This window comes from Lepus europaeus, chromosome 14, assembly GCF_033115175.1.
Source record: "Lepus europaeus isolate LE1 chromosome 14, mLepTim1.pri, whole genome shotgun sequence".
NCBI lineage: Eukaryota > Metazoa > Chordata > Mammalia > Lagomorpha > Leporidae > Lepus > Lepus europaeus.
The window spans coordinates 21915787-21927233 of NC_084840.1; the positions used below are offsets into that span (position 1 = coordinate 21915787).

Consider the following 11447-nt stretch of genomic DNA (forward strand, 5'->3'; position numbering starts at 1 on the left):
AGCTGCTAGGTGGGTTTGTCTCATGCCCCCTGAGCCGTAGGCTGGCAGGCTGACAGAGCTGCATCTCCAGACCTAGTCCTGGAGGACAGGTCCTAACTCCTGACCCAGGATTCTTCCCTCGGGGGATAGAAAGGAGATTTCCTTCAGTTCCGCTGTTAGGAACAGCACCTCTTTTTCTGTTTGTGGGAATGAGGGAGGGGCTTTAGGACATGGGAGTGCTATTTTATGGGCCTCAGTGAAATTGACAAGCAAAGGAGCGAACACCTTCTTCTACCCATCCATCAGAACCCTGCTATTTTAGAGGAGAACATGCTGAGAATTTTATGCTATAAAACTCAGGCAATTTTATGCTGCAGGTCAGAATCTGAAATATATGTGAAATACACAACTCACGAAAAGTGGTAGCGTAGATCAACCTATCAGGGTATCACTTGTTTAATATTAAGACTTAAAGTTTAATTGTTAGTATTGGACTCATTTTAGGGAAATAGAATGAGAAGTTTTAATAAAATGAATATAAATATAAATATATATAAAAATATATTTATCAGAACTTACTGCTGTTGTAGAGTGACAGTGGGAGAGGGAGAGACAGAGAGATCATCTATCTGCTGGTTCACCCTCCGAATGACTGCAATGGCTGGGGTCAAAGCCATGGTCAAAGCCATGAGCCAGGAGCTTCTTCTGGGTCTCCCACATGAGTGCAGGGGCCTAAGCACTTGGGCCATCTTCAGCTGCTTTTCCCAGGCCATTAGCAGGGGGCTGAATGGGAAGTGGAGCAGCCAAGACATGAACCCGCACCCGTATAGGATGCTAGCTTTGCAGGCAGCAGCTTAACCCACTACGCCACAAGGCTGGCCCTGAGTGTTTTTATTATAGCTCATGAAGAAATGAGCACTGAAAGAATTTGAGTATGCCCACAAAACCGTATTACGGTGCTCTGTCCAGCTTTTTATATGGAGAATAGAGCATTTTATTCTGTTCTATGTTTTATCTGACATCAGGCAATATTAGTTTCTGTCTTAAAGTATTTCTACCAATGAATCAAACAGCCTCCTCTAGGTCTGTCAGCCTCCTCTAGGTCTCTCTTGTGGGTGCAGGGGCCCAAGAATCTGGACCCCCCATTGCTCTCCTAGGTGCACCAGCAGGGAGCTGGATCAGAAGTGGAGCAGCCAGGTCTTAAACCAGCACCCATATGGGATGCCAGCATTGCAGGTGGCAACTATACCCACTATGCCACAACACTGGCCCCCACTTTATCAGCTCTTATTATAATAAAATATTAAAAAGTTAGAATCTGCTAGGCTGTTGGGTCACAAATTGTTCATTTTCAACCTGATAGAATTGGGTGCAGGTAGGTAACCTAGACCTGGGTGACATTTCTGTGCCGGGTGTTCCACCAGCTGGCACCAACCTTCACCAATGCCTCTCCTGGGACACACAAACTGACGCAACCTCATAGAGTGCAAATCAGGAGCTTCAGTTACCAGGGCCAGTGCAGCTGTCCGCATGTCGAAGCCCACTTATCATGGGCCATGTGGCATTCTGCACATCCACAGGTCTTCCCCTAAGAAATAGCTTCCAAAGGGGCTGTGGCCAGCTGCACTCACTTCAGAGCCCCACTCGCTGTCCAGGTGGGCTGTACCCTTATTTCCCCTCTAGACATCTTTTCTGCCTTCACCATCATCTCTGTGCCTTCTTTGGATCCTAAACTCCTAAAAACAAGAAACAAATCAAAGAATCCAAACTGCTATTTCTCTCTTAAAGTTTGCATCAAAGAAGAACTATGACAGCCATAAGCACTAACGTCAATTGATTCATGTACATTGTCAGCTGAGTGTACTCGTTGAGAAGGTCCATCTTCCTTGTGGCTGCAGAAATATGTCATTTGAGCTTAAGAATGATGCACACCTAGTGCAGCCCTAAGTAAAAGGCTATCATTTGTCATTGATGTTGGATAATTTTGAAAATTTTTATGCAAGTTCATTCTTATTTCTTGGTTTGGAGGCGCCTAATGAAAAGGCTTAGTTGGGGGAGAGGATAGCTGAGTCCTCACTGATCCGGGACAGGGAGGGTGGGCTCCCGGCATCTTATCTCTTCCTCTGATTCCCCAAACTCTCCTTGGTGGTGAGATCATCAAAAAGTAGCAATGCAACTGTTAGCTGTAGCAGCCTGCACACAGTGATTTTCTGACTACTGGCCTCGCTTTCTGTTTTTCAGCAATTTGTTGCCCACCCCCGAAGCTGGACAATGGTGCAATCACGGAGCATAGAAGAAACCGTCAGGCCAACAATTGCACCTATTTCTATAGAGACAAAGTTTTCTATTCATGTTATCAGAAGCAAAGGCCACCAGTCACTTGCCAGGCAGACGGCACATGGAGTCCCCACACACCGTTGTGTGGTCCCAGTAAGACTTTCTAGAATGATCTTAATAGCATGATGGGGGATTATTAAGAGAAGGGTTAAAATGTGATACAAGAGTTTGTATTTCCTGTGTGAGTCTTGGTGTGGCTCCAGCGCTCTCTTTTTTCCCTCCCCATTCTGTATATCCATTCTCTGGGTCTTTCTGGTCTCCTCTTTGCTGAATCAGTGAAAATAGACCACGTCTGAATGACACGCTGGAATTTTCCATAACTGACTTTGTTTCTTTGCATTCATTCTCTGTTCTCCCCTTAGTTCGTGTTCTTGTGTCATTCTTGGAAGAACAAGTCTTGCCCAAGTTGATTGACTGGCTTTTTCTGAATTTGCTTGTACCTCCTCCGATAGTCACTTACCCTGACTGTAAGTGCTCCTGGGAGTTACCTGATGTGAGAAGCCTTCCCCTGCCTGTCCCCAAGGCATGGGGGTGCTGGACGCAGCCCTCCCCGCTGACTCTGCAGTTGACAGCCTTAACTCTCAATGCTCAGGAGAGATTACTCTGCCAGCATAATAATTTCTCCTTTTGTTTCCAACGCCAAAGGAGCCCAGAGTGGCCAGGCGTTAGCTTCAGCTTATAAGTCAATACGAAAAATCCTATTTCCCATGGTAGAAATGTTTCCACTTTGCCAACTTTAGTTTTAGACCTGCAGATCTGAGTTTTGGGGAGGGTAAGCACAAATTTTCTGAATGAGTCATTTGGAAAAAGTGACTTGGTTTCTGGACCCATGCATTTTTTATACTGGAGACTCAGCTACATCAAGCTTGATCTTTGAGGAAAATTCGTAAGACAGTGCCCAGCTTTGTAAACTGTTGCCTCTCAGCTGGCACTTCATGGGCGCCTTAACACAGCATTCCCACATCTAACAGGTGTCAGGTTCTGGGCGGTACGGTGTGTGACTTGTATGGCAGATTCTATGGCCATCGCCCCAATGCCATGCTTTTTTTCCCCAGGTGGTTTCTGACACAGTTAACAGGGGGAAAAACATACAAATTTTATAAGTTTTACATGCATATGAGAACATGCAAAAGAAAGTGAAAACCCCCCAAAGTGCTGAAAGCAGAAAGCTTTTTATACCTTTTAGACAAACAAATTCATGAGGAAATGAGCATACAAAGGAATCTCATCACCCAGAGAAGGGGCAGTTAACGCTAGGGAAGGTGCTGGAATATATATGGCAGGTGTAAAGCCAGGGGAAGATAAGGTTACCGGAACAAGTGTCAGCCTGTCTCTGGCAGCAAAGCTCATCTTCTGGCACCGGTATAGGGGAGGCGTCTTTCTCAAAGGAATTTCCATGACTTACTCCACGTAGGAAAGGGCCAGCTACTCAGCTCTTTCTGCAGCTACAGCGTCTCAAGTGCCTTCAGCTCAGAAGTAAGCAACACCACAGCTTGGTGTATTTTAGGGTGCCGTGCCCTTAATTCCTTCAGTTACCAATTGCTCAGACTCTCTGTAACCCATCAGATAGGAGTATTGACTTGGGTCCTGCAGGCAGGAAAGGCAAACCTAGTCCTCTAATATTTGTCTATTTCTGTCCAAATAAATTGCTATTCCTTCTAGGGTAGAAGGAGTCCAGTATAGTCTGTTTGCTACCAAGTGGCAACAGGTTGTATAGCATTGTTGTTGGCAGATTGGAAGTCCAGAGGTAATTAAGTTGGGTGACTGGAGTCCCTGCTTTTAGGTCCATCATGGCCACTTTGCTCTTCTTCCTCTTGGGTCTGCACCAGTGAAGCCAATGACAGAGGGTGACTGGCTTCAACTAGCTGACTTATTTTCTGCTTGGTTTTTGTTTCTATTTTTAATATCCAAAAGGCAGAGAGACAGAGAGGTTGTCCATCCACTGATACACTCCTCAGGTGCCCACAATAACCAGGGGTGGACCAGGCCAAAGCCAGGATCCAGGAGCTCAATCTGGGTCTCCCATATGGGTGGTAGGGACCCAAGTACTTGAGCCATCACCTTCTGCCTCCCAGGGTGTACATCAGCAGGAAGCTTGAATCAAAGCAGAACTAAGACTTGATCCCAGGCACTCGGATCTGGGAAGTGGGTGTCCCAAGCAGTGTCTTAACTACCACACCAAATACTTGCCCCTCTGCTCGCTTGGTTGATGCTCTGTCTAGTGGGGATGCTCTGGTGTCAACATATTAACATACCAAATAAAAATCTTCAGACTTCCTGCCCACTCCTGTGTGCCCGCTTACCTGCTTCTACCCTCATTCCCGTTGAGCGCAATCTTCCAGACTTTGTCCTTACAGGACTCTGACTGCACAATCCATCCACTCCTTGCCATGAATCCTAATTTGATCTCTCTGTAGCCCACTTCTTTTCAGCGGTACCACCTACAGCTCTGCCTACCGGGCAGATTTCTGTCTACTACTGTCTTTCAAGACCACCCCGATTGGCTGTAATGCAGGCAGCTTACACTTGTTTGATCTTGTACACAGACCAGAAACATTCCTGTAGGGCCCAAGCTCAGGCTTCTCCCTGTTCTGGCAGTCGGCTATAAAGGATAACCCATGAGCCCCAGGTGGGAGCTAAGGGAGAGGCTCCCAGGCAGCAGTGGCTGGGCACAAGCATGGGGTAGACTTCCTGTCTGTGTAGCTCGGCTGTGCCATCCGGTTTTACTCCTGTGCAGTCCAAGAGGCCCCACTTCCATCTTAAAATCGATTGTTCCCCCACTGACCTTAAATTTCATGGGTCTGACAGACCAAGCTTATGACACATGATTCTGGCTACGGGGTCACCTGATGACCCAGTGTCAGGAGTTTTGTCTTTTTCAAGTTCAAGTGACATGCCAGGAATTATATTTCAAAAATCATATGATTCTCTGTCGCAGTGCTCGGCCATGCTTCAAAACCTCAAGGGTGTGTGGTATGGTTGTCCCATTGGTGTTGCGTCTTTTCTTATTAGAATCACCTGCAAAATATGATGAGCTTCTGCAGAGGTCTAAGGCTCAAGCAAAGGGATGAGTTCCTTGCAGTCTAGACCTGCTGCATAGTCATTTCTTAGTTTGGGCTCCACTCCAAACCTGGCACTCTTCTGTGTCCCCTACACACAGGTGAGAACAGCACTGCCAGCCATGGAGTGTGTCTCTAGGATCCTCGAGGGCCTACTAGAAGCTGTGCTTCCTTCTTTCTGGTGGAGTGTGCACTTTACAGTATTTTGACTTTAATTTTTTTAAAAAAAGATTTATTTACTTTTTTTAAAAGTTTTTTTTTAATTTATTTGAGAGGCAGAGTTACAGACAGAAGTGGGGGCATCCTCTATCCACTGGTTCACTCCCCATATAGCTGCAATGGCTGGAGTTGGGCTGAACCAAAGCTTGGAGCCAGGAGCTTCTTTTGGGTCTCCCACATGGGTGCAGTGGCCCAAGCACTTGAGCCATCTGCCATTGCTGGGAGCTGGATCAGAAATGGAGCAGCTGGGTCTCGAACTGGCTTCCACATGAGATACTGGTGCTGCAGGCTGAGGCTTAATCTACTACGCCACAGTGCCGGCCCTTTGACTTTAGTTTGAATGGGCTAGACTAGTGACCCCTAGATCCTGGACCTCCAAACATTTTATTGCTGTGGCAAACTCCTGAGAATTTTTCTTCTATAGTCCAGCGTATGGACACCTTAGCTACCTTGCTCCATCGATAGAATTAGTATGATGTCCTTGATAGAGTGTATCACTGTGGTGTTCTGTGGCTATCCAGGTGGTCTGTGTAGCTTCAGGCTGCATTGTGACAGGGGCTGGAGTGTTTCCCATAGCTCAGGGCAAAACTGAAAATGGATGCTCTCGACCTTTATCTGATACGGCTGGAAGCTAAGACGTTTGCTGAATCCGTGACCTCACTTACCTCTGCTCCAGCAAAGGAACCACATCTGGTGAAGTGGCTGCAATAAGGACTAAAGTGCAAATACACTGCAAATCCTCTAGAACCCTTCACTGGGGAGTGTAATGGACGGATGATGGCGATGACTCCCATGGGCCTAGCTCTTCAAGAGGGGAACTGATTTCCCCTCAAACACCACAAACTAGAATATTTTTGTTTTGTTTTGTTTTTCCTTTTCTAAATTTGCTTCTTTTGCCTTGGGGAGTTGGTGGAGTGGATAGGCGCTATCAGCCACTTCCACTAGGCCTTCTTGTATTCAGCAGCTCTTGTCACACACGCACACCAGGGTCCGGGTTTTATCTGTTCTGATTACACTTTCAAGGATGATAGAATGAGCACAGGGGGTCTGTGGGGAGAGCCACAGCGCTTCCAGCTGTCAAGGTCAACTCAAGCCCTCTGTCTAGCAGCCTCTGGATTACTGTGTACTTTTTAGCCAGCGAGCTGTTACCTATTGTAAATAAACGTAAGTCCTCTGGAAGCCCAGGGGGATTGGTCACTGTGAACACTTCCTAAAATCTGTAGTATCTCCATTCTTGGGAAATGGATTCCTTGTCAGTCAGTGACTGTCTGGCAAATTTTAGGCAAATTTCTCCATACCTCAACTTCTTGGTGGAGGGGGCAGTTTTGATTGGGGAATGATGTCCAAAAGGTTATGAATTGGTTTAACATTCTTATAGTTTCTCGATACACACATAGGTAACAGAGGAAAAAAATGTTTTTCATCAATCCTTATAAGTTCATAGTCGGGACACTCTCCTGAAACAATACGGCACATTTAACAATGCATGTCCCGCCCCTCATATGGGAGAAAAACTCTTTCTGGAAAGAACTCTTTGAAAGCCCTTAACTTGAGTGCTGTTTGAAATGACTAGGGTTTCGGAGAAGGGGTAAGACCAAGAAGAGTGCAGCTGGGGGGCGGGGTGGTTGGGTGGGGCCGCGGGAGTGGGAGAGGTCCTGCTGGCGCTATCATGGAGCTGCCAATCAAGTGAGAATTCACGTCTCTGCTCTCTGCTCCACCGGGGAACAGGCCAGGGAGAAAGACCTTTTGTCTTGGTGACTTTCTGTCTGGAAATCAGGCACGTATGAAGAGCAGAGAGACCCTCTGCATGTTCAGTGTTGTAAACTCCATCATCTTAAATACTTTAGGGCAAGAAGTGGTTTGGTGTTCTTCACAGATCCCCTTATTTAAGCTGAGATCTGTCCCATGTGTGACCTGTGTGATCTGGGACTGAATATGCCCTTCAGATGATGGCAAGAAAGCCTCAGGGCTTGGACCCTACAACTTCCTCGCGTTCCTCATCCTGAGGGTTCTGGGAGGGAGGGCAGCCGATGCCTGGGGCTGGCCCCGTGACCCCGTGGGCAGAGCTGGACGGCCAAGAGGAAGCCGCCGACAAACCCCACACATTCTAGACGTGCTACCTGACAGGTTCTACAGCCTGACGTGTTCTTCCTCCTGTGTCTCGCCACCAAGGTTGTGACAGTCCACCTCCCATTGCCCACGGATATCACAGGCCAGTGAGTTCCACGTTTTCCTTCACGCAGGAGGTGGTGTACGACTGTGAGGAAGGCTACACTCTGGTCGGAGAGAGGAAACTGTCCTGCAGTTCCTCCATCTGGTCCAAGGCACCGCCTCAGTGTAAAGGTAACTCCGCCCCCTCATGGGCCCTGACTCGGTGGGCAGGCACTAGCACATTCCTCCCTCTCAGAGGCAGGAGGAACACACTGAACTTGGTTCATTTGAAATAATTTGTATTTGCAGATGGCAAAGGGCGTATGCAACCCTTCATCTCCTTTCTGCCGGCCACAAAATTCAGCCTTCCCAGTCCCAGTTTCTTGTATGTTTTTCCTGACATAGTCTGGAGTCCTTGCCTGTTACACGCGTGTTGTTCGTGTGGGCCTGTGGCCAAATCTTCATGGAAACCTGCTGTGGGATGAATGTAGGCTCTCCTGGGCTAATGCCGCGCAGCAGGAAGGGAGAGCTGCTTCGTGCAGGCCACCACCTGCCATGCTGCAGGCGTGTGTATGCGCAGGGGACTCGCAGGCTGTAGTGGGGACAGGAGGAGTCCTATCTGGTTGGAGTTTTTACAGACATACACGTTATGTGACCAACATGCCCCACGTTGCTGCCGTTCTGCTCCTCCTCACAGGACAATAATAAGCCAGGGGGAGAATTTCGCACCGAGTCATGCAGCAGTCAACACTGGGAGTGGGGATTTGGAGCCACATTCCCTTTAAAGAATATCCTTTCGTGTTATTTAAAGATGTTTCCATCTTAGGCACGTTTCTTAATTTCTCTGTACCTCAACTTTCTTGTGATAAACTGAGAAGACCAGTAGTGATTTTGTAGGGCTCCAGGGGTCTTTAACTGAACAATCATATAGTGTTTAGCATAAAGTCTAGGAGGTTGCAGATCCAAGAAAAATGTGAACCAATATCATTATCAAAGTGACAGAAAAAAACAGAAAAATTAGTAGCAATGACATGTGCATCATTCTTTTTATTTTATTTTATTTTTTGACAGGCAGAGTGGACAGTGAGAAAGAGAGACAGAGAGAAAGCTCTTCCTTGTGCCATTGGTTCACCCTCCAATGGCCGCCGCGGCCGGCGCACTGCGCTGATCCAAAGGCAGGAGCCATGTGCTTCTCCTGGTCTTCCATGGGGTGCAGGGCCCAAGCACTTGGGCCATCCTCCACTGCACTCCCGGGCCACAGCAGAGAGCTGGCCTGGAAGAGGGGCAACCAGGACAGAATCCGGTGCCCCGACCGGGACTAGAACCTGGGGTGCTGGCGCCGCAAGGCGGAGGTTTAGCCTAGTGAGCCACGGCGCCTGCCTTGTACATCATTCTAATCCTAGCCTGTATTGTGTCTTTTATCCTAGATTTACTGATGGATTAAATTTTTTTCTATTATAGCTCTGTGTCCAAAACCAGAAATTGCAAATGGAAAGCTGTCTGTGGTTAAAGCCCAATATGGTGAGAAGGAAAATCTCACTGTGCGGTGCAACTCTGGCTATGGTGTGGTTGGTTCCCCAAGCATCACCTGCGCAGAGAACAGAAACTGGCAGCCAGAGGTGCCCAAGTGTGAGTGGGTGAGTGACACACTCAGGGGAGTTCTGTGCTGTCCACCCCCAGCCTGATGGCCTCCCCACGGAGCTCTGTCCTGGCCAGCAATGGGGACACTGACTTAGCCAAGAGTCATGTTGGAGCCATTCGGAGACACTCTCCGTGTTTGCCTTGAAGCACTCGGGTGGGGGAGGGTGGCAGGTTTCCCCGCCTTCACTGGAGATCAAGAAATGCTGAGCCCCACGGAGAGCAGGGTCCCCTAGACCCGGGAGTCCCAGCAGCCAGGCTGAGTTCCTGTGGTCTGTACAGATCCTGCTCTCTGTCTGTGCACCTCAGCAGAAATCGCCTCTGCCCCTGGGAGGCCTCTGGGCAGCGGGCCAGAGCACATCCATGAGCACTGAGGAAGGCTCTGTGGGACTTAGAGGACTGCTGGTTTTCCCTGCCCAAGCGCCAGGCTGAGGGTGGTCTGGGTCCTGACCCTGTGGCCCTGCCATCATCAGGGTGCACCCTCCCTCCAATGTGGAGAGAAACCACTCAGCCACACCGCCTGTGTCTCTTCCAGGAGGTCCCTGAAGGCTGTGAGCAGGTACTTGCAGGCAGAAGACTCATGCAGTGTCTTGCAGACCCAAACGAGGTGAAGATGGCCCTGGAGATGTACAAGCTGTCTCTGGAGATTGAACTCCTGGAACTGCAGAGGGACAAGGCAAGGAACTCTGTGCAGCTACCGCTGTAACTTTTCCCCGCAGAGAGGGGAGCGCAAGCCACCTGCTGCCTTCAGCGCAATGGGATCACATCATCCCAGCAGCTCTGGGTCTCTCTGGCACCAATATCCATGGTAATCAACACTTGTTAAAGTCTAGTGACTTGTGATTTTGGAACTAGTGATCATCCTGTGGCTCATATTTTTGCTTTTCTGGACATACAACATGCACACACAATATGTTTTCCCTATTAAAAAAGAATCTACACATCTGAAACTATTTTGTCTTGTGATCATTTGGTCCTTTGTGAGCTGAGGGTGCTTAGCAAACCCGTTCTGTAATTAACAATTCTGATTCACTGCGTAGATCTGCACTTGTGGTCACGCCGTGTGTCCCCGGGCTGCCTGGCCTCCCCTGTCCCACACCTGCGCATCCCTCGGGTCCCAGGATTCTATGAAATGCCGACACAGCCCCAAATTGTTGTGCACGTGGAGTCCCTCGGGCCCCAGTTCCACTGCTGCCCTCCTCCAGGGGTCCCCAGCTGTCTCCCCTCCTGCTCCCACCCTGCAGAAGGAGCTCTGCATGACCGACAAATGGGAAGCCCTCCCGCCGACCCACGTGCTTTCCCACGTCTTCCCTGTGGCTTGGTCACCGTTTCCCTTGCTGTTAAGTTACAATGGTTTGAACCACAGTACCCCACAAGAGGAGCAGCCCCACCCCTGTCACTTCATATCCCAGGGCTCTCTGGAGCTCTGTGCCTCTGTCATCGCTTCCCCTGATGTCTCTGTCTCATGGGATTGAACATCAGGCATTGCAGGGACTTGGATAGTTGGAGAAGCCCACTGTCACGGAACGTGCCTGCCCGCTGTCACGGAACGTGCCTGCCCACTGTCACGGAACATGCCTACCCACTCTCTGCGACATCCCCCCTTGCCGGATGTTCACTGTGGGGCTCTGCCGAGACACGTGTTTGTGGGCAACAAGTTTCCTTGGAAAGTAGTCCCAGAGAACCCAGTGAGTGAGTGGGCGGAAAGACTGGGAGGGAAGAATTTGGCGGGGCTTCCTATTGTCCCCCCCCACCGGGGGGGAGGGGGCGCTATCATGCTGAGGATGGGCAGGATTCGCACTTGAATGGTCCTTCTGGGGGGTTTGCTCGCCAGTCCCCTTCCTGCTACTTCTTGGCATGGGTGCCCCATACCCATATTGTGGGCCAGCACAGCAGGTCCTGAGCCTGAAGTCAGGGGTGCCCACGGGTTGCTGACCGAAACTCCCAGGGTAGGCCAAGGGCGTAAGTCAGGTCACCGGTAGCCTTTCCCAGAGCTGCCCCTGCTGGGTGGTTTTATGTGTCACCTGTCATTCTAATCGACTGCAGTCTCCCTGCCCAGCCGTG

At 49.3% G+C, this 11447-nt stretch overlaps 1 protein-coding gene across 3 annotated transcripts in view; it reads left to right on the top strand.

The window, feature by feature from the left end:
• The window catches only part of LOC133773163 (C4b-binding protein alpha chain-like), a 30808-nt gene extending 20475 nt beyond the window's left edge, over positions 1 to 10333 (top strand). For all 3 annotated transcript variants that reach the window (XM_062210259.1, XM_062210257.1, XM_062210258.1), the window contains exons 9-12: positions 2221 to 2409; positions 7767 to 7937; positions 9207 to 9382; positions 9919 to 10333. In XM_062210259.1, the coding sequence (XP_062066243.1) occupies positions 2221 to 2409; positions 7767 to 7937; positions 9207 to 9382; positions 9919 to 10089 (707 nt within the window). In that variant the 3' untranslated portion in view covers positions 10090 to 10333. The remainder of the gene's footprint in view (positions 1 to 2220; positions 2410 to 7766; positions 7938 to 9206; positions 9383 to 9918) is intronic.
• Positions 10334 to 11447: the final 1114 nt, after the last annotated feature.